The sequence below is a fragment of the Podarcis pityusensis genome (assembly GCF_964106645.2).
Source record: "Podarcis pityusensis genome assembly, chromosome: 14".
NCBI lineage: Eukaryota > Metazoa > Chordata > Lepidosauria > Squamata > Lacertidae > Podarcis > Podarcis pityusensis.
Genome location: NC_138039.1, coordinates 22,209,105 through 22,232,373, shown reverse-complemented (window position 1 = coordinate 22,232,373; position 23,269 = coordinate 22,209,105). Strand labels below are relative to the sequence as shown.

The 23,269-nt window shown below is 43.4% G+C and overlaps 1 protein-coding gene across 5 annotated transcripts in view; it reads left to right on the top strand.

Moving 5' to 3' along the window:
• Positions 1–23,269, top strand: part of USP7 (ubiquitin specific peptidase 7) — an 81,215-nt gene that overhangs the window by 8,549 nt on the left and 49,397 nt on the right. For 2 of the 5 annotated variants that reach the window (XM_080981479.1, XM_080981478.1), the window contains exon 1: positions 2,319–3,441. The exons of 2 other annotated variants lie outside the window; for them this stretch is intronic. In XM_080981479.1, the coding sequence (XP_080837605.1) occupies positions 3,354–3,441 (88 nt within the window). In that variant the 5' untranslated portion in view covers positions 2,319–3,353. Of the gene's footprint in view, positions 1–2,315; positions 3,442–23,269 lie in introns of those variants that run through there. One more of the 5 variants, XM_080981474.1, reaches the window with a different exon arrangement.

The window sequence follows — 23,269 nt, the reverse complement described above, 5'->3', positions numbered from 1 at the left end:
AATTATTAAGAGTTCGACTTTAAGGCAGATAGGAGTCTGTGACCCTCCAAACCAAATCTTTTTCCATATCAACCTGACTTTGTTTTGACATCAGATGAGGTCTCTACACGTGATGACATACCCGGTGTGAGGGCCCAGGAAGGTTTTCAGTGGTGGCTCTTTGCATATGGAATTCTCTTCCTATTGAGGTGCAACAAACCTCATCTCTTTATAGCTTCAGGCAAATAGTCATGATGCATCTTAGAAAGAGGAAAGGCTGCTGCTATTAGTAATTGTGATTCAGTGATTTGTTGTGTTTTTTAATGCTGTTTTTATTGTTGTTATGCATTCTTATCTCTCTGGTTTTATTGCAAACTGCCGTGTGGCCGGTTCAAAGGGTGATACATAAATTATCCAAACAAATAAATAATCTCTGGAGTTGAAGGGAGTCCCACAACATCCGCAGGGAAGCAGATTCCCAATTTTAAGATGCTAGAAGCCTCTGAGATGTTTTTGCTGCAGCAGAGGGACTTGGCTTGCTCTCTGGAAACAGCACTTAAGAGCAACATCTTAGAGAAAGCACTCCCCTGCTGTGAAAGAGACTCCAAGATAAATCTCTGGTGTGACTGGGAAAGATCCATCTGAAACTCTGGAGAGCTTCTTGGAGTAATGCTCTGACTTCTGTGTTCTTCCTTCTCCGCATCATACCTTGCCACCACAAGCCATCACTCACTCCCTTCTCTTCAAAGAGGACCTTGGGGCTATTGTCCTGCTCTTCACATATCCCACAAAGTTTTCCTTCATTTTTATCTCTTATATAATATCCCTACCCATCTTCAGTTTCTTTCATTACAACCTCCTTAAATCTCCTGATGGTGGCGCTCTCTTCCCACCTCCCCAACACTATCCTCTCTATGCTCTTTCCCACACTAGAGTCTCATAGTCCCTCTTCTTAACTCCCGAATCAACTTCCCCAGTCCCTGTTTGAACCACACCACTCCACTATTTCCTGGTCCCTCCACCAGTCCCCAGCTTCCTTTTTAACATCTCCTTCCACTTGATTCTCCCTATCAAGATTGCCCTAAGTGGGTGAAGGCCGCATTCACACCATACATTTAAAGTGCTATAATACTGTACCACTTTAAACAGTCATGGCCTTCCCCCCAAAGAATTCTGGGAGATGTGGTTCGTTAAGGGCAGTGTTTCATGTGATTGATTGTTAAACCACTCTGAAAACTGTAGCCCCATCTGAGGAATACTCACTCCCAGCACTCTTAACAAACTACAGCTCCTAGAATTCGGGGGGGGGGCATGACTGTTTAAAGTGGTATCATTGAGTTTAAAATGTATGGTGTGAATGTGGCCTACCTCCTCCAAACAGGAAGACCTTCCTCTTATACCTCTCCCACAACTGACTTCCCCCTCCTTTCACATTCCAAACATTTCATCAGTCTTACACTGCTTCAGCAGAACCCCCACCTTACCATTCTTCTCTATCCTCTGGCATGCTTTCTGCCCTGGCTATCTTCCACATCCCTCCAGCTCCTCACACCTCTGACTGTTGCCCCTTTCTTCAAGGGTCTCTCATTTGCATCTCTCTATTTTTCTCACATCCCCCCCACCCAGCAACTTCCCATTCTTCCGCTCCCTCAGGTACGCCCCCACCAGTCCTCCCTGCTCTCCCCACCTTTACCTCCCATTTCAATTTTGCCCACTGCCAGGCACCCCTGCCCCTAACCCTCCAAATAAACCTCAATTCCTTCCTGCTCTCCTTCATTCCTCCAAGACACCCCCACCCCCTCCCTGCTGTTCCCATTGCCATCTCCTCACCCCTTCACTAAGCACGCCCAAGTATATCCCTAATGCCCCGTCGTAATGTTTCCAGGGTCCCCTTTGTTTTGTTTTCATCTTACAGCTCCCCAACTTTTCGCATCCCCTCCCCTCCCTCTCCGAATTACACCCTTCCTACTCCCCTCCCCCCGACGTAGGACCCTCTGCCTTCCATCTCTCTCTCTTTTAACCCAACTTTCACATTCCCTCCATCTCCCTCCTCTTCCAGTCTCACCCACCGCCAGCACCCTCTAAGTGCACCTCTCTTCCTTCCCACCTTCCCTAGTTTACCTCTACCCCCTTGTTCCCACCCCTCTTTCAATCTCACCCACAACCACGCACCCCTCCTTTCCCGATACACCCCTCTTCCTTCCCAATCTCTCCGCCCTCCCCCATATTCTGCTCTCACTCTTTCCTTCCGACCCTCCCCCCGGGACAGCGTGTGGGTCTGTGCGTGTGTTGGGGGGGGTGGCGTTCCGCGCCCCGGCCGGCCGGCCTTCGCCTCAGTGGCTCCTCCTCCTCCTCTTCCCCTTCGCTGTGGCGGCGGCTGCTGTTCCCGGGGCTGCCGCGGCGCTGCTCTCTCTCTCTCCCTCCCGCTTCCTTCTTTCCTTCCTTCCTTCCGTCGTCCTGAGCTCGTCCCTCGCTCCCTCCCACTCTCTCGCTCACTCTCCTCCTCCTCCTCCCGGCCGTTGCAGGCCGAGCTGAAGCAGGCGAGGCGGAGCATCTCTTCCTCCGCTGCTGCTGTTGCCGCCGCTGCGGCCACCTCCTCCTCCTCTTGCCCTCCCTGGCTAGCTCGCCAGCCACCCGGCCGGCCTTCTCTCTCTCCCTCCTCACGCCGCCGCGACACTCCGGCGGAGCCCCCATCCTCCATGCGGATGTGACATTTCGCGGCCGCCATTTTGAGAGGCAGCGAAGGCGGCGGAGGAGGAGCAGGCCCGACTCGCTCCCAACGCCGCCTGTCGCCGTCGAAGGAGCCCGCCCGCCTTGGCGCTGCCCGCGCCGCCGGGCCTCCCTCCTCACCGGAGCCGGCCCAGCCCGGGGGGAGGAGGAGGAGACCCAGCAGCAGCAGCAGCAGGGCCTAGACGTCGCCCTCCTCCTCCGCAGCCGCCGCCGGGCCGGGACTTTGCCTCAGCCTGCACCCGCTCTGAGGCGAGCTCGGCCCTCCATCCTCCTCCTTCCTCACTCCTCCTCCCACTCCCACCCCCGCCGCCATTGGGCGAATAGCCAGTAAATACGTGCGCGTCTCGCTGCCTCCCCCGGCGGCCGCCCGCTCCCTGCCCGCCGCCGGAGTCCAGCAGCAGCAGCAGCAGCCCGAAGCCCAACAGCAGCAATTGCAGCCTCACCAGCTCCAGGCCGCGGAGCCGCCCCGCCGCCAGCCGACTCAGCCCCAGTCTCTGCATCAGCAGCTCCTGCCTTTCCAGCGCCCATCGCCGCTCGACGCGGGGCCTCCGCAGCAGCAGCAGCAGCTCCTGCCGCCGCCGCCTCCTCGCCCTCCTCCCTCAGCCAAGGCCCAGGCCGCCGAGCCTGAGCTCCCGCAGCCCGACATGAACCACCACCAGCAACAGCAACAACAACAGCAGCAGAAGCCCGGGGAGCAGCAGCTGAGCGAGCCCGAGGACATGGAGATGGAAGGTAAGGGGCAGGGGGTTTTGCGCTGTGTGTGTGTGGAGGCTGCAGCCTCCCCTGCTTCGCAGATTGCAGTCTGCATTTACTCCACCTCCCACACTTTCTTTCTGCACCCCCATTTCTCCCTCCTTGCAGCATCCTCCCCCCACCCCTTCATCTCGAGTGTCTTTTGCAATCCATTCCCTCTCTCCTCCCTCCCCCCAGGACGGTGACTCCTCTGATTTGGTTCTGCAGTTCCTCCACAAACACATACACCGGCCCCCCTCAACATCCTGGATGGCACTGGATGGTGGTAGTCCCTCTCCCCTCCTCTTGTTTTTTAAACCTCCTTTGAAATAAATAATGAGCATACACCCCTGTTCTTCCCCTTATGATTTTTCCTTTTCCAACTATGTTCCCATCCTGGCACTTATTGCTTCCTGCACCCCTACTGCAGTCCCTCCCGCATGTTGTATCTAGCTATCTTTTGCTTCTCCTGCTGACCTTAGGGGCCTCACACTTCTTCTCAGCTTTTGTATCTTCTATTTTAAGTTTCTCTGCTTTCTTCAGCATATCCCCCCATGCACCCTCTTCTCATACACTTAGATCCATGACCTCAGTTCCAAAGCCCCCAGATTCTGTTTTCTCCATACATTCACTTTTCCCAAACACTTTCCCCTCTAACTTTGCATACCTTGACTCTCTTCCTTATTTTCTTCTCCCTTGGCCCCTAATACTATGTAGGCTTTTGATTTCCTAACTTTATAGTACCCCCTCCCACAGTTTTCCCCTTCCTGGCATTATCTCAACTTTGTAGGGACTCCAGTCACTTTATCTTTCAAGCCTGCAGCTATCTCATCACTTTACTCTGCATGTGCCTCCACACAGTCTAACACGATACTCCTGCAGCGCCATATCCATGTTCTTATCCATGCCATATCCGTGTAGTCAGATTTTGATTCCTTTCAACTCTGTGCCTAAACTGCGCCTTCAGATCTTGCTTTCCAATTTCTCTCCCTTTGGCATATAAAAAAGCTTATACCTCTCTCTTCCAACTCAGTTGAATGTTGGAAGAGACACATAATGCACTCTGTCTCATTTCTGTATTCCATAGTTCTGCACCCATTTTACCCACCAACCTTTGGATTGCCTTGACCTTTACAGGTCTCCCAGTTCTGTGCTCTCTCCATTCTCAGTAATCCCTGCAGCATCTCCCTGCACAAGGCACTGCTTGGTCGTCTGGAAATACACCCTTAAATCCTCTCTATTCCTCATCCACTACAGGGACACGTATCTTAGTTCTGTGGCTGGCATCCTTTCCCTGTAGCCTTCCTTCCCCTCTAGGGCTGGGGCCTCCTTTTTCCCTCCTGCCCCACCGGCCATGCCTGCTTTTCCTTGAAGATACCGGGCAGATAAGGCTGCTGCTCCAGGTCCTATCCCACCAGCCAACTTGGAAAGACCTTTGGGAAATATAAGGGTTGGCTTTCTCCAGATCGGAGAGCCGCCTTTCGTTTGACTCTTGTGTGCGCTGTGAGGCCGAAGTTGAAAAGTTTTAGGAAGCCGGCGAAGAAGTGGGGGTGGCGGCTCTGCTTGTTTTCCAGGCTGGGGAACGGGGTGCGCGCGCCTCTGTGTGTGCGAGCTGGTTTGGCGCTCTTGGGGCGGGGCGGGGCTGGTGGGGCCGGGGCGGTGTCCCGGAGGCTTGTAAATTGGGGGTGGGGAGAGAGAGAAAAGAGGTGTTTCCCATAGAGAGAAAAACCGGGGGGTGGGGGGAGTTTGTCCCTGACTTTCGTGGAATTTGGGAGTTCACTTCTTGTGGAGAGCTCTGGCGTGAACATTATGAGCAAAGCATCTTTCTCTAGATGGAAAGCTTGAGAAAGCGGCGGACACTTCGGTGCCCCAATATTGCTTCTTTGCAGGGCTCCGAGATCGGTTGACCTCGAGCAGGAGGTGCTTCTTTGCAGTGTATTTTCGGGGTCGGGGGGTGGAGAAGGAACGGTGTCGAACTGGTTCTGGCAATGGGGGGCCTCGGTGATATCCCTTTTCTTCGGACAGATCTCTGCGCTTAGGAATGCTGCTTTCTCCCCAATCTCCCCCTCCCCCTGACTGTTGATTCCGGCAGCCGCTCGGCGTTTGGTTTTTTTTCTTTCTTTCTAAAAGCTTCCAGCCCCCTTCTATTGTATCCTGCACACAGCCAGCCACGCGAGATGCTCGCCATTTTTAATTGGGCCACTGCTCTGCTCGTACTAGGGGTTATTTACAGAAAATGCATTGGGATGGGGAAGGGCTCTCGATGCGGGACGAATCCTCTCTCTGGGTAATGCTCTTAAATATGTAGTCATAGGGCACTGACCCTGCTCAGTCATCCCAGGGTGGGGGAAGGAAGAAAACACTCCCAGGGATCATGCTCCAGGTCTTAAAGGTGCAGTCCTGTGCCGGTCTACTTGGGGCTCACTCCCATGTAATTGTGTATAAGATTGTAGCCATAGTGGTTTAAAATAAGGAAGGCTTCATCATATTTAGATATAAAAACAACAAAAAAGTTTTCTTTTCTTCTATGCAGAAAGTGCTGATGACTTCTTAGAAACAGTATTAAAACCCACCATCTATTTTCTCTATATCTTGATCAGTAACAAGATTAAAGACTTTGGGGATCAGAAAATCAAAAGCATCCCTGCAGAAAGGTGATCAAGATGTTGCTATCCTTAAGAATAATAAAAATATTCAGACTGGCTTCGGTGTTAGCCTAAAAGGTGATTAAACCATAAAAGTGCAGGGCGATTAGTTAAAATAGAGCTAAAATGTTGTTACTTTTGCTACTTATGGTAGAATTAAGATGGGATTGCCATGGGCACTGTGAAAATAGCATGCTGAATTAGATGGGCCTTTGCGCTGATCCAGCTGGGTCTTCTGATATTAATGTACATGAAAACAAATATGTGATATGATTGTGTATGTGTGGAGATTTTTGTGTTTCATATGCAGGAACTTCTTATTACTGTATCTTGAGAGACTTCACCTAATATCTGAAATGGTACAACCCACCTAGAGGTTTACCAATAGGGTGAGAACTAGTCATGTGTTACTTTGTGGCAAGTTAAGAGACATGTACAAATTTATTGTTGAAAGAGCTATTTCTGTATCTGCTTGGTCTCAAGGCACAGGCTCAGAGTATGTATTCTAGTTCCCTACATTAACCAGAGCATTAGCTGAACTTTAATGGGTCATTCTCCTCCCCTTTCAGTGGGACTTAAGGACTGAGTATCTTGAAATGTACTGGTTAACCTTTTGCTAGCTGAAAAGTACAGAGCATCTTGCAAATTCAGGTCTGGACCTTGGTTACAATGGCCAAGTTGATCTTGCTTCATGCTTGAAGGTCCTGTGTCCTCTACGTACTTAGTTTTGCTATTGTTGTAAAGTAAAACACCACTTTATTCATTTATTTGCCAAAATTTTACATTGCCAACATTAAAAAATAATAATTTGTTATTTACAACTAAGTTTGACCCCTCCCACATCAGTATGTATGAACTTAGACATTTTTCACTTGAGCTCTATTACTGATATTTGAAAGATTTCTGATAACTTTCCAAGGAATCCTGGAGTATTCCACCACAATGTAGTTGCTCTTATGAACATTTTCTGTTTGTAAAAGAGAAGAGGGCTGCATCTCTTTACCACAGTCAAGCTGCAGAAGAGAAGAGGAGAAAAGGCACTTGACCATATGGGGATGAAGAGATAATGTTTTGGGTTAAAAAGGTTGAACTGCCATCCACATAAACGTGGTGCTCAAATCCATATGAGGTGATCCACACATGAGGAGCCCCAGACCGGAGAAGGAAAACACGGGAAGGACGTCCCCAAATGGGAATACTGAAATGAAACTTAGAAAACTAGGAAGAGAACCAACTGAAGAAAAGAACCACAGAGAAAGGGGGTCAAACAAGAGAGGGTTTTCAACTGTAGCCAAGGCAGCAGGGATGTCTTGGGCTGTGTAAGGAGAGCTTTGGACTTGACATGAGATCCTGGTTTCTATACCTTACTAAGGATGCTTCTCCAAGTAATAATCAGTACTGATTATATATGGGAATGGGGTCCTAGACAAAGGTTGTGAATACATTGTCTTGATATTTACATAAAGCTTTACAGTAAGCAAGAATGCTGACAACATTTTCTTAGGTCTGCATCAGCTTTAGAACATTCTATTTTCTTTCTCCTCTTGACTTCTGGAAATACTCCTAATATTTTTCTTATAATTATTCAGAAGCTTTCTCTTTTATTGCAGCAAACATGTTTTTGTTGTTGTTGTTAATGCTCTTGTGTTTACACTCTGATATTGCCTTCAAGTCATTTATAAGTCTATTCTTTTATTGCTTCCATTGTTCTTAATTACTTTCCCTTTGTCAGTAATATCCAGTTTAAAAAACTCCAATCAATGTATTGTTGATTTTGCAATTTGATTTTACAGCACTGCAAAATAGCACACCACCACAAAAGATTATCTGTATACAGAAGAAATGTGATCAAATGCTGAACTTGTAACATCAGGCAATAGCTTATAACAAAGCTTCAGATTTTTCATTTTTTACCATACTTATTTGAGGCAGAATAAAAACAGTGAATTCAGTTCACTGTGAAGAATTTAGTAAAAATTGTTGTTGTGACAGGAGCAGTTCTCATCTGCAAAGCAGTCTACAGTACTGTAGAGTGGATGCTGTTTCTGCCTTTTGGGTTGTTATTTACTATTAGCATAATTAATTTATTAATCAGCTTCTACACAGTTGTCTCAAGACAATGTACAATAATGCTGCCAGCAGCTCAGAGACAAGTATAAGAGAGTCCACAGGCCTCTAATTGTACTGTGAGGGGACCAAAAACTTCTAGCTGTTTGTGAACATTAAGATATCCTAGCGCAGTTTAGGAGAAAGGAGTTTCCTCTTCTTTTAGAAGAAGCATTTCACATGACTATTTCAACTCACTTTTGGTATTTGGCTGGGTGAATGCTCCAAAATGAATCCACTGACTACCTGGATCTTGGCTTGGTGAACCTGTATATGTCTGGGAGATGTCCAACCCTTCACAAGTCTTGTTGCCATAAAAATAAAATCCTAGTCTACCTTTGAAGCAAAATGCACTTGTGCTGCTGTTGCTTGTTTTAAACATGCTTTTAAGCAAGATGGCTTTTGATGTTGTATGCTGCTTTGATTGCCTTGTGGCAGAAATTCAGTTAACACATTTTATAAATATTTGAATATAAATTATATTTAAAGAATCAGAAACTTTTGTTTCAGACTTCTCTATAGTTTTAAGGCTTGGGAGGATGACATAGAAATGTAGGAGGACGGGGAAAGGAAGACATCCATTTATACCAAAGGGTCAATGCAAAGCTTTCTCCCTTTCCTTTCTCTTTTGAAACACTTCTTTCTGCCATTAGTGCTTCTAGTAAATGCTGGACCTATATAGCACTTGAGAATCAGAAGTGCTGTAAACTTTCAGGAGGGAGGTTGGTGGAAAGAGGTAAATGGTAAGCTGGCATCACTTTGGTCTTTGACAGACACACAATTTAATAGATAACAGCAATTTTATATTAAATTGTATTAAAATACGATAATAAATCTGATGGCAAACCAAATCAGTCTTGTTAACTGACTAGGTATGCTTCATACATACTAGTTATGATGTTGGTCATTATAGTGATGCATAAGGTTTCTAGGATAAATACTTTGGACTAGCATATTGATAAATCTTATTTCCAAGGGGAATAGTTGTCAAAATTGCTACTGTTATAATTGCCCCTTTGTCAGTGTGGTAAATATACATTGGATTGTATTCAAAGTTACTCATACTCAGAGTAGACCCTCTGAAATGAACTGACATGATTACTTGGGCTCATTAATTTCAGTGGGTCTTCCCTGAGTAAAACTTTGTTGGATATAACCCATTGCTTGATCTTTAAAGAATGGTGGTGTGCACTTGAGGACACAGTAAATAAAAATATAACGTATAGCTTAGAAATGCATGCTGAAGTCCATAGGGATGTTTGCCTGTTTCATGCATATTGCTAAACCAAAATTTAGTATTCCGTAGATTCAGGAGCCTTGCGTTCATGTGCTGTTTTTTCCTGTGTGACCAGAAGGAGATTAGAAGGCTCCTCCTGCTCAACTGGTTTGCTGTGTCTGAACCTGGATAAAGTGAAGTTTGTGTTAACTATGGGTTATTGAAATTAGCCAGCTTCAAACCATTGTTAATGATCTGGAACCTAGGAGTTGTCATTGGACATAATTATGACTTGTGAAGCCTCAGTTGTTAAGATTTGTGCTTCTTCCTTGTTCTGTCAGGAAGAGTCACTAAAAGTGTCTTGCTGCATATGTAGTTCATCAGGAAGCACCCAGGCTTTTCTTAGGTGATCATATATTTTCATTTGCAGAACTGAAACACTTGTTAAGCATATTTCCACCAATTGTCTATTGCTAGACATATCCTGGCCTCTGTTGATTTTGCTCATGCCCGGTGGCAGTTTGCCTACCTGTGTCCTAAGTCTGTTCTGGATTTCCCGCCAACCTTCTGGAGCATATTTGAGAAGGGAGAGAGGAAGCTCCAATGCACAAGAGGAAATCCTTGCAGTAGTAGAAGCACTTCAGTGAATACCACACCTCCCTAAGGGATTTCTAAAAATATATGTGTGTGTGGAGTGTGTGATGGGGGGTGGAAACCCCACACATAAGTTTGGGAAAGGCAGGACCATGGCAGAAAGTCCGAAGTTACATTCTCCTCTCATTTCACTGGAAAATATTGTGAGTGTGACTTAAACTTAGCTATATACTGTTATGACTTGGGGAGGGGGGCAAAGCTGTATTTCTAAACTGCTATAACCCACCCTTGGACCTTGTAGTGAAGGGAAGATAAGAAATCATGTTATATTGAAGAATAATAATGGTGATTATAAATAAAAAAATTATCCAGTGGCACCTTAAAAGGTAAAGGTAAAGGACCCCTGACAGTTAAGTCCAGTTGCGAACGACTCTGCGGTTGCGGCGCTCATCTCACTGTACTGGCTGAGGGAGCCGACGTTTGTCCGCAGACAGTTTTTCTGGGTCATGTGACTAGCATGACTAAGCCGCTTCTGGTGAAACCAGAGCAGTGCACGGAAACGCTGTTTACCTTCCTGCTGGAGCGGTACCTGTTTATCTACTTGCACTTTGACGTACCCAGAACAAACTTAGTTGGTCTCTAAGGTGCTACTGGACAATTTTTTGATGTATTTCGACTGCATCAGACCAACACGGCCAGCTACCTGAACAGTGATTATGTTGCTGTTTGGTCCAACAGGTCAGCCTGTACACAGTAATAATAATAATAATTAATAATAATTTATTATTTGTACCCCACCCATCTGGCTGGGTTTCCCCAGCCGCTCTGGGCGGCTTCCACAGAGACCAAAAATACATTAAAATTTCACACATTAAAAACTTCCCTGAACAGGGCTGCCTTAAGATGTCTTCTGAATGTCAGGTAGTTGTTTATCGCTTTGACATCTGATGGGAGGGTGTTCCACAGGGCGGGTGCCACTACCGAGAAGGCCCTCTGCTTGGTTCCCTGTAGCTTTGCTTCTCGCAGTGAGGGAACTGCCAGTAGAAAATGGCACATCATGGCAAACATTCTGAAGCTGTGTTTATAGTTAAAATTTTTTAAAAAGCACCAAATTTCTCCAGAGCCTTCAAGGCATCTTGAAAGAATGACAGCAAAACAGGAATTTAACTTTGTTTAATTTTTTTTTTGTTTAAACAGTTTTTGACACTTAAGATCATGTAAGTTCATTTAAACATGAAAACATTGTTCTATTTGGAAAATTAAGAAATGCAATTACATAGTGTTGTGAGTTTGGTTGGGGTGGGGATGGAAGGATGTATGCCCGAGTCCCTTCCAGTTCCTGGATCCAACAGGGATTCAATTGCTGCAATAGCTAGACAAGTTTCTTTGTAATGGTCCCCTAAGTATGAATTGTTAAGGTAACAAAGGAAGTAGCTGTGTGCCAGAGGACAAATGACTGTGCCCCCTCCCTCAACTGTCTGGTAGTTAGAAATACAAAAAGCCAGAGTCAGGTGTGTTAGCTGAGGCAGCTGAGAGACAGAGCCATGCCTGATTTCAGCTGGAATACAAGGCTATGGCTATGGGAGAAGCAAGACCTTCCTCCTTTTGGGGTGCTAATGCTATAAGCCCCTCTATCATATGCTCAGGGTGTGTGTGTGAAAATAAATCATATATCATAAATACACCACAGTCTCTGCTACCCCGCATTTTGAGAAAATCAAACCCTGGGTAAGTGCCTGGAACCCCTGGAATCTCGCACTGCTATGAGATTGGGGTGGCATGCAACAATAATGTTTCCAAATGGTTCCTATAGCGGTTTAGTAACTTAGTTCATTTATATATTGTGTGTACTGGGAACACACATTACTTTATTGTAAAATAAAGTTCTTCTTGAGACTGGCTTAACTTAGTACAGGTAATTAATTTACTCAAGTGAAATTGTGCTGTGCATCTAAACTGAAGCAGTTAAAGCAGTCTAGCCAGTACCTTAAATGACACAACAGGGTGTTTGGAATTGGCAGTGAAGGTGCAGAGGCAGGAGTAGACTGGTGATGAGCTGCAACTTGCCCCAACTCTCTCAAAGAGTTATTTATTAATATGCATTATTACTAGAAAAACTGGAACAATGACAGCAGTGTTCTGAAGTCCTGCAGATTGTATGTGGATGCAAAATATGTCTTGTAGAATAGAATCAAAGGATGGAACCAAATCATCCTCTTTCTCTTTCCCCAAGGAAGATCTCTTTCCTTGTTATAACATTTGCAGATTAATTCAATTTTTTACCGAGCAGAGTTAATTCTTAACATTTGTATTTATTCTTTGTATACAGTTAACCAATGTGTATTTGTATCAACCTTGCAAATAAATTCACAGCTGTTGCTAACTTGCTCGTCTGCACACTGCTACGTTAGTCATTTGTGGCACGTTGACAGTCTTGAGGAAATAACTCTTATCCAGTTTATGAAAAAATGTTTAATCACCTGGGGGGTGACTTTTACTCAGCCCGGGGAAGTGGATACAGTGATACCTCGGGTTACATACGCTTCAGGTTACATATGCTTCAGGTTACAGACTCCGCTAACCCGGAAATATTACCTCGGGTTAAGAACTTTGCTTCAGGATGAGAACAGAAATCGTGCTCTGGCGGCAGCAGGAGGCCCCATTGGCTAAAGTGGTGCTTCAGGTTAAGAACAGTTTCAGGTTAAGAACGGACCTCCGGAACAAATTAAGTACTTAACCTGAGGTACCACTGTATTTACAACCTCACATGCACACATGTAAATGAGGCTTGCATCCTGCAAGTAGAGCATATGGAGCGGCTCTTGGGTCTGGTTTAGAAACTCCAGCTAGTGCAGAATGCTGCAGCCAGATTGCTGATGGGAGCTTCTGGTCAAAAAATGTGACAGGGTTAAAACAGCTGCACTGGCTGCTCATCTACTACTGAACCAGGTTCAAGGTTCTTGTATTGATTTACAAAGCCTTGAACAACCAGGGTCCAGGATATCCCAGAGATAACCTGAACCCTTATATTCCAGCCTGATCACTGAGATCATTTGCAGGAGTGTCTTTGTTCATTCCCCAAGTTGGTGAGGTTCCACGGACAACAATGAGAGATTATCAGTCCTGTCCTATGGAACATTCTGCCAATAGAGATTCAGCAGCCCCCTTCTGTGCCAATCTTTAAAAGCATGCTGAAAACTTTTATTCTGCCAGGCCTATGCAGACAATTAAGAATACATCCCCCACAATGGTCTGTTGAGGTTTGTTTTTAATTTATTTTTGCTTTCAACTTGTTTTTAACTTTTTATGATGTTTGGTTTTTTGTGGTATATAAATATTTTTTTCCTAAATAATTATTACATATGTTTTCTTGGCTGCTACTGGAAGTCCAGTTACTCCCTCCCAAATCAAGCCTGAAAAGGCAATGACATTCCACCCCATGTACTAACACAACACCCTGTACAGTACTACTCTATATACAGTTTGACTTGCTCTGTTATGAGGTAAATTGTAAAGTGTAATTAAAAAAACCCATCCTGTTTAAGTCATATGGTGCTCAGGATTATTATTACTGTTGTTACTAATTATCCTCCCTTCACACTAAGATGCCGGGTGGGTTACACAGTTTAAAATACAGCATTTAAAACAGTTTTAAAACCTTCTAATTACTGTACAATAAATCTCCTGCAATCACAAAACATAGGGTGACTCCAGGGATCAAATGCATTGTGCAACTGTGATAGAATACATCTCATTGTTTTTAAGTTGGAAATTAAATTCATTCCCTCCTCCCTTTTTAAAAAATAAACAACCTAGTTTTAAAGGAAAACTGAATTTATTGCAAACATACAATTTCTTAAACTGAATTACGGTATTTTATCAAACACATTGTGTCAGAAGCTGCTTTTCTATGTGAGAGAATATATTACATCAAACTTAGAAGCTTTAAGTGTTATAAAGTCTGTTGTGTATTGCGTATTTATTATGGTAACAACATTGATGTCTATGAAGATTTTAGATAAGCAGATGATTAGAAAGGACCGTGAACAGTAAGACCCTTGCACAAGGTTAATTGTAAATGTGCTCCAAGGACAGAGGCTGGTTGTGAATGTCCTTCATCATGACTTCCTGAATGTTCATTTGAGACCATTAATCAGCATCTTAATAATCTTTATAGAAGGGAGATGGAGCAAGATTCAGATCCAGCGCTTTACTGCTGTGTAGCAGGCTACCATGCAGTACTTTTACTCTTTATTGACCATAAGGCCAGGAGGCATGGAAGCTGGTGGGGAAATTGTGTCTTTCTGTGAGCTTGCAGCAGGTCCTGGGAGTTATGAGCTGCTATGCAGTCTGTGTGTTTCAACCAAATTCATGCTACAACACTCCCTATCCATGTGGGTAAGAAACTGAATATAAATGGTTCAGAGCAGATCTGACCTGGAAGCAGAGGTGGCTTCAATGTGTTCCCAGCCCCTGTGCAAATTTTGTGACAGCAAAAGTGATGACAACATCTTAAGCCAGCTGGGTTTCTTCATAAAATCTTGCTCACCATGCAAAGGGCCATAATAATTTTTGGGCTGTATCTTCCTCCTGCTGCTGCTTAATACTTAGCACAAATAGCATGTTAGCCACTGTTAATGTGATAAATTTAACACATTGTGTAGGACCATTGTGCTGTGAAGCATAAAATGTTGATTTTAATACAATCCTGTCAATTTTTGTAAATGCTTTTCCTATAAAACAGCCTTCACCAGCCTGGTGCCCTCCAGATGTTTTGGACTGCCAATGGTTGTGCTGGCCAATGGTGGTGGGAGTTGTTGACAAAAACATCTAGCGGGTATAAGTTTTGCAATGGTTGCTGTTAAGTTCTTCTTACTGCTATATAGTTTTATGTGCAGTCTCACCATGTAAACTGAAATGAAGACTCTTCCATAATGGAGATAGCAAGTAGAGAGTTGTGAAATATATGCATGATATAAAAGGCTGTATAGCTATATATATGGGTTAACTTGCTTCTTTTCTAGAAAGTGACTGTTCCAGGACCTAACGGTCTGCATACTCTAATCAATGCACGTGTAGAAAAGAAAATATTTAAACTTCAGAATAATATACTGTGATTATTGGATCAACAGAATTACAGTGAAAATATTTATCTAATGAATTGGCCTCTTTGAAGTTTTTCTCTGCCCTCTATTTTTTGTCAGCAAGAGATCCAGGTCTGTAAACAAACTCATTTGGAATTAATGTGGTAATCGATTAATTGGTGCAGTTAACCAGTTAAAAGTTCGATTGCCATCTTAAAATAGAACACAAATTGGAGTCATGCCTCTAGAGATTATTATATATCTCATTTGCAACACACTTCTTTGTGTTCTGCTTCTACCCCCTCCCCATTTCCTTGCTACTCCGTAGGAGTCCTTGGAGTAGTTAGCAAGTGGGATCTGGGCAAAGTCATGAAAGAAATTTTGCAGAGCAGTTTTCCTTCCTTTCCTTCAGGGACTTATTCAATGGCAAAAGAGAAAGGAGCAGCCCTAGGTATATTATGTGGGGTGTAGCTCATGTAAAATAGGGGCTTGCTAATACATTTGCAACTCAGTGAAGTATCTACACTGAAAAAGGTTGGTTTAAGTGTCATCTTGTAGTTATATGAGCATTGAAGGACAGCCATGACAGCAGTTACAGTGCATAAAAATAAAACTAATTTGTAGGTAAGGTCTGCATGTCAGTTAAGGGCATGAGCACCTCTGAGATTCCTGATCTAGTTCTAGGATCTGGGAAGGAATTTTTCAAGATCCATAGACTGTTATGAGTGATGGCTGGGGTTCCTAGTCTCTTCACAGCAAAGCAAATATAACACAAGGGTAGCCAACGTGGTACTCTCCAATTTTTCCCCAACTACATACCGTATTTTTTGCTCTATAAGACTCACTTTTTCCCTGCTAAAAAGTAAGGGAAAATGTATGTGCGTCTTATGGAGCGAATGCAGGCTGCACAGCTATCCCAGAAGCCAGAACAGCAAGAGGGATTGCTGCTTTCACTGCGCAGCGATCCCTCTTGTTGTTCTGGCTTCTGAGATTCAGAATTTTTTTTTTCTTGTTTTCCTCCTCCAAAAACTAGGTGCGTCTTATGATCTGGTGTGTCTTATAGAGCGAAAAATACGGTATCCTGTTTTTCCTGGCTGATGGAGCTGAGGGGAGTTTTAGTCCAATAACATCTATAGCAGGCATGTCCAATAGTAGATTACTGGACGTCTGCGGTAGATCACAGGTAGATCATTGGCTCCCCGCAAAGAAGCTGAACAACTGTGGCTCCCCTAAAAAAAGCTCAGCATTTTGCCTCCTCCCTGAAAAACCTCAACAACTTTGACCCGAACCCCCCAAAAGGGGGTAGATCACTGCCAGTTTTTAACTCTGTGAGTAGATCACAGTCTCTTGGGAGTTGGCCACCCCTGATCTATAGGATACCATGTTGACTATCCCTTATGTAAAGCGTTGCTTTGCTGTTCTCAAAAGTGTACAACTGGGCTTCAGACAGAGACAACGTTTTTGAGGAAGTATGTAGGGATGGACTCCTCACAGGCCCTCATAGATGATGGCACTTAAAGGACCTCAGAGGTTACGGGCACAAAGCAGTCTGAAATACAGCACCCCAAGTTATTGCCTGTGCACAGAATAGTGATTGAATCATATGCTGTCTTGGGCTACCTTACAGTTTGTCCTGAGGGTGGGCTGAGTAGTTGGCCTGTCAGCCACTATGCTTCTGCTGCTTTACGCCGAAGTCTACAGAAGCTGTATGTAATAAAACTGTGACCTTTTACAACCCAGCTCTGTTTTTGTTGTCTTCCTTTCTAACCCTGCTTGCCACTGCTGCAAACTCAACCTTTGATCTCAGACACTAGTGTTCTCCTGCAAGTACCCTCTGCACTCTGCATCAATTGTGGATGCATAAACCAACTCTGTCTATAGTATCACTAAAGAGGAACACGCAGCTTCTTGACATTTGTAAAAAGTTTTGTCAGTTTTCAGTGTATAAACACAATTACAGAAATTCCCTCCCCATGCCAACTTGTCCCCTGCAGGACAGATCAGTCCATTAAGTTTTGCCCCAGTCCAGTTTGTGATTCCAGTGGATGCTATTCTTCAGGATTATCATTTGACTATTTTATCAGAGGATGGCAAATTTCAGTAAAGTCATCTGCATCTCTTGTATTGTTCAATGTGTGCAGTCTCTTTGTTAATTTTTTCTGATAAAGCAATTACCCTTGCACTCTGTTTCCAGCAAGGTGTTTGCAAATATTCCATTCCTTTCCAGTTCTGTACTACTATTATGTGTGCTGCCACCAGAAGAAAAATGGTTACTCTAATTCTTTTTAATAGAGGTCAAGCTGCTCTTCTCTTAAAATGGTTAGCAGCCCCAAATTTGGGGTACTTTCCACATGTTGACCTGCAGTGTGGTTTATTTCCATAAATGGACTCTGCCAGAAGGGCTGTACGTAATCACACAACCCAACATGTGGAATGTTGTACCTATCCTGTTGCAGCCTCTCCAGCAGAGGTGGGAGTATTTTTTTTTATATAGCCACATGCCATCGATGTAGTAATTTAAATGTTTTTTAGCCCACAAATTATTCCAGTCCACCTCCTTAATTTTGATACCTGTGTCATATTTCCATTGTTGTTATAAAGAATTGCATCGTCCATTGTTAACTCATTATTTTTTCTATAAAGCATAGAAAGAAGGTGGGGTTTTTTGCATGTCCGTTTGTGTGTAAAATTAAATTTTCAAATGGTGTCAGAGGTCTTGTGGAATGTGCATTAATTTCTGAATTTGATATAAAGTGCATTATTTGATGAACACATAGCCAATTTACATTCTGCATTCCAACGTTTTGGAAACAAGCTGCTTATGCACCATAAGGCCACTGATACTTTGAGGTTGAGGTATTTAGTCACTAAAAGTGACTAAGAGAAGCTGGTTTTGATCAGAAAGTTCAATGCTGTTGGGATTTTGTGGAATTTAAGAAGTAGGAGGGGGGGGGTTGAGCAATAGCTTTCAGTGTGCTGTAACCATTGAATCCACAGGGTAATTTCTAACTCTTTTTGATAGTATTAAGCCAACTGGAGAATGATTGGAATTAAGGAATTTTTGTATCTTGATAACTCAAAGCATAAACAGGCCGTTAACTCCCCCCTACCTCCCGGCCTTGGATTAGTCTTCCTTATTGTATTAAATAATTCAGACACTAGACAAGGAAAAGTCAGTGCACTGTCATACCAGGTCCCCTTCACAGGACGACAAATTCTTTGATCCGAGCTGCTCATTTTTATTTTGTCAGCAATTCCTTCTCCAAGTACATTATGGCAGTGGATTTGCACTTGCCATGATCTGGGAGAGATTGTGATAAAGAGTACTCAGCTCCCAGTCTTCTCTACTTGGAAAGGATTGTGAGATCCACCTTAAAGCAAGTGCAATGGATTTTGTCAGGTGGGTGGGCATTATATTCTTGACAGGTGGATTCTTCTACCCAGATGTTAAAGTTAGCCTGGGAGTGGGGACAGATAAAATTTCCCCACTTGTTTAAGTTATCTCCAGCAATCCTCCTCTGGTGGGAGATTCAACATTTGCACAGTTACATTTTCAGGCTCTTCAGTATTCTGAAAGGTAGTAGCTCATGGTGTTTGTGTCCAGCATTTTTATGCTGTAACTGTATTGCCGTAGCTGGTGATGGAGTGTAGTCTTTAAATATGTATATTGACTGGATACAGGCTTAAGAATAGATAGGATCTCCTTGGCCCATATTCAGTGTTCTAACTAAATTCTCAGGACTGCATTCAGATTGGGATGGGGATAGAACAAGCATGGATTGTATGCCATCATAAGCTCCTTGGAGGAAAGGCAAGGTGCAAATATGACCAAAAAGAAAGATGGGGAAATGCCATCGACTGGAAAAGATCTTCTGTAGCTTTTCTGATCAATAATGGTGTTGGATTTATAGCTGTCACTTTTCTTCCTGATGAATTATGCTGGTTTAGCATTCATTTCAGAGTGTACTGTATAAAGAAGGACCATAACTCTGTGGCAGAACATCTGTGTTGCATGCAGAGTGCTCCAAGTTCAACCCTTGGCATTTCCAGGTAAGGTTGCAAGAGATGGTTGTCTGAAATCCCAGAAAGCTGCTGTCAGCCAGACTCAATATAAGTCAGCTTTCTAGGTTCCTATAGTTTTGACCTGTTACTTTGGTGAGCAGACTAGATTTCTGTCTTCACTTGATGTTTTCAGTTGCTACATTTGGGGTGAATTCCAGAGGAATTCAGTACTTTTCAATATTTTACAGCCAAAATTAGTCTTACTCGTCTTTAAGAGGCCACAAATGTATTTCAGGATAAACTTTCTTAGGCAGTAAGCTATTTGGTAATATGAAAGAAGTAGTCACCTGTAAGCATTTACTAGACTTGAAGGTGCCATGAAACAATTAAGATGAACATTTATGGTCATCCAAAGCTGTCTTGTGTTGAGTCAGACCTTTCATCTGTGTAGGTCAGTATGTCTTCAGTGGATCTCCAGATTTCAGACAGCTGCTTTTCACAGCCTTGCCTGCAGATACCTTCTGGTCTTTGCTCCCTAACTTCGCAAAACTTCACAAAATACAACGTGTCATTTAAGTGGGGCAAGCACTCCCTAGGACAAAGATCTCAATTCACATACAGACCACAACCATCCATCCAACAAGAAACAATTCCCTGGTCCTGAATGGGGTAACTGTGCCCCTGAAGGACCAGGTGTGCAGCCTGGGAGTCATTTTGGACTCACAACTGTCCGTGGAGGTGCAGGTCAATTCTGTGTCCAGGGCAGCTGTCTACCAGCTCCATCTGGTACGCAGGCTGAGGCTCTACCTGCCCGCCGACTGTCTCGCAGGAGTAGTGCATGCTCTGGCTATCTCCCGCTTGGACTACTGCAATGCACTCTACGTGGGGCAACCTTTGAAGGTAACCTGGAAACTACAGCTAATCCAGAATGCGGCAGCTAGACTGGTGACTGGGAGCGGCCACCAAGACCACATAAAACCGGTCTTGAAAGACCTACATTGGCTCCCAGTACGTTTCTGAGCACAATTCAAAGTGTTGGTGTTGACCTTTAAACCCCTAATAAACGGCCTTGGCCCAGTGTACCTGAAGGAGCGTCTCCACACCCATCGTCCAACCCGGACACTGGGGTACAGTGCCGAGGGCCTTCTGGCAGTTCCCTCACTGCAAGAAGCGAAGTTACAGGGAACGAGGCAGAGGGCCTTCTCAGTATTGGTACCCACCCTGTGGAGCGCCCTCCCATCAGATGTCAAAGAGATAAACAACTACCTGATGTTTAGAAGACATCTGAATGCAGCCCTGTTTAGGGAAGTTTTTAATGACTGATGTTTTAATGTATTTTTAATCTTTGTTGGAAGCCACCCAGAGTGGCTGGGGAAACCCAGCCAGATGGGTGGGGTATAAATAATAAATTATTATGATTATTAACCAAGATAATCAAGAGTCTGGAAACTAAGCCCTGGGCATGCTTAGCCTGGAAAAGAGGAGATATGATTGCCATCTTCAAATATCTTAAGGGCTGTCACATGGAGGAGGGAGCATGCTTGTTTTCTCCTGCTCTGGAGGGTAGGACTCAAACCATTGGCTTCAAGCTGCAAGAAAGGAGATTCCAATTAAACATTTGGAAAAAACTTTCTGACAGTAAGAGCTGTTCAGCAGTGGAACAAATTCCCACAAGAGGTGGTGGACTCTTCTTCCTTGGAGGGCTTTAAGCAGAGGTTGGATGGCCATCTGTCATGGATGCTTTAGCTGAGATTCCAGCATTGCAGGGAGTTGGACTAGAGGACCCTTGGGGTCACTTCCAACTCTAAGATTCTTTGATTCTATGATTCTTGTCAGGAGGGCTTATGTAATAAGAGCCATAGCAGTGATGATTACGGGAGGTGCAGTGACTGTAATGTATGAAAGAGGTTGGTAGGTTGTTGGTAGCGTTGACAGCAGTGCTCAGAGATCACAAATTGCCACCTGTGCTACAGTGTTATTGGCATTATCTCTGGGCAAAAGAGAGCACACAGAGTGCCTCTCAATTGTTGCATGCTAAGGCTGCCATCCAACGTAATACATTACTGTATTTCTTTCGTCTTATTTTGAAAATTTAAACACATGTTGGAAAACCTCATTAAGGGTAGCTTTTTGAGGAGTTCAAAGGAAGGCTCTCAGTCTACTTATAATCAAATGTTAAGCAAAAGCTTTCAGTTATACTTTGAACAAGGGGTGGGAGGTTCTTGCTGTGGATGCTTATGGGCAAAGATTCATATCACCCAGGTGAGAACCTGGATGAGAAGGACAGAGGGGGGTGAAAGGTGTTAAATTGCTCAAAGGCCACTGAATGAGACAGTCTGTTGTCACAAAGTAGGGCCTGGGGCCTTCTTTTTGCGAGAAACAGAGGGAAAGTGAGTGGGCTGTCAAAGGTAAAAAATTAGGTGGGAAGTGCTGCTAAGACCCATGGTGGTTTAAAGTCATGTGTTTATTTTTTACCAAAGTATTTGGTTAAATTAGAAACATTAGTTTTTGTCATTGTGGTTTTGCTTGTTTGCCTTATAACAGAATTGTTTATAGGATTTTGTAATTTCTATATATTGATGTCCCCCCAGTTTATTTTTACTAGTTTTTTTAATAAAAAAACTCTTATCCTGTTTTTTTAAAGAAATCAATGAGAGCAGACCAAATTTCATAAAATGAATATTTCCTTTTGTTGACTTTATGCCCAACCTTTACTAGTTCAATTTTTTTTGCCAGCATAATTGTCTATACTTTATTATGCCATGCTTCTAACAATAGATGGTTCAAGTTCTTCTAGCATTTTGCAACTGTAAATGCACCCCTACAAATAATAATATTAAGATTTACCTTATCTCTGGGATGTCAACATTTTGCTCACTATTTTTTAAAAAATCCATCTGTGTTTCCTTTTACCATAAGACTATATTGTTTTATTTTTATTTGTATTGTTTTGTTCCCCTGTGAATAAAATAAATAAGATGAAAAGCCATCTTTTAATGTTTCCTTCAATAGTATTCCATCAATAGTAGAGAAATAATATGGAGTGTTCTGCTATTTCCTAAAACAGTAGTCTTCAGCTTTTCAGACCTGCGATCCACCTTTAACCCAAACATGCATTTGGGGAACCCATTTCTTACCATATGTTTATATGGTGGTAGTGCTGCTGTTACTATCCACCTTAGATCAGGCCTTTGACCTGGTAATGGATCCTGACTCACCAGGTGTAGGCCAGTGTGCTAACACATTGGAATTAAAATAAGTCCATCAGTCCTGTGGAAGATCCAGGTTTAAAAGACAGAATAATGTTTATTTCAGTTGTTGTGAATCAATTGATTAAATTGATTGATGCTTGTAGACTTAGATACAACTTAAGCTGCACTGAGGGGAGAGTCATTAAAAGTTCATCTTCATTAATAGTTTATATTTGTGTACTTTTAGTGTTTGAGTTTGAAGATACAGCATCTTGGTTATAACCATACTCCCAAATAGGCAGTAAGTTGTGCTGAAATTAATGAAAGTCATGTATGAATGAATGAATGAGGGAGGGAGCGAGGGAGCGAGCTGCATCTAACTTAATTGCTCCAAAGCACCTTGAACAAAGTTCTAACTGCAAATGACAAAATTAGGAACTGTAAATGAAAGAATACAACAAATAAGTTGTTTTGTCCAGAGGCAGGACTAGGTGGGGTTGAGGCAGACTGTAAATGCATCTCTAATGTATCATAGGGTGTGTGTGCTTAAAGCAGCCATATACTTAAGCACTCACCTGGTAGCCATTGGTGGCAAGGAATCTCATCTGATAGGTGAGAGGGAGGCAGCAGTTTGGTCCCAGTGTGAAGCACATTTCGTGTTCTCCACAATAAAGTTAGGGGAGAATGGAATTGATTATAAAAAATAGTTATTTCAGTGTGATGGGTTTGTGGGTTGGTTTGTTTGTTTGTTTGTTTGTTTGTTCATTTAGATACTTACCATGATTTCCTTTTTTAAAAAACAATAGCTTGCAACAGTTATATATACACAATATAAACACATAATAATTAAGATTGCAAAAGGATTGCATTGGTGTTTCAAGGTTTTTGGCAGACCTTGGCTCCTTTTTTCGTTAATAGAAGTACAGTTTCTCACAGCCGAATTCTGTGATACTGTTACTATATTCAGAAAGTTCAGTTTTCTACCATTGT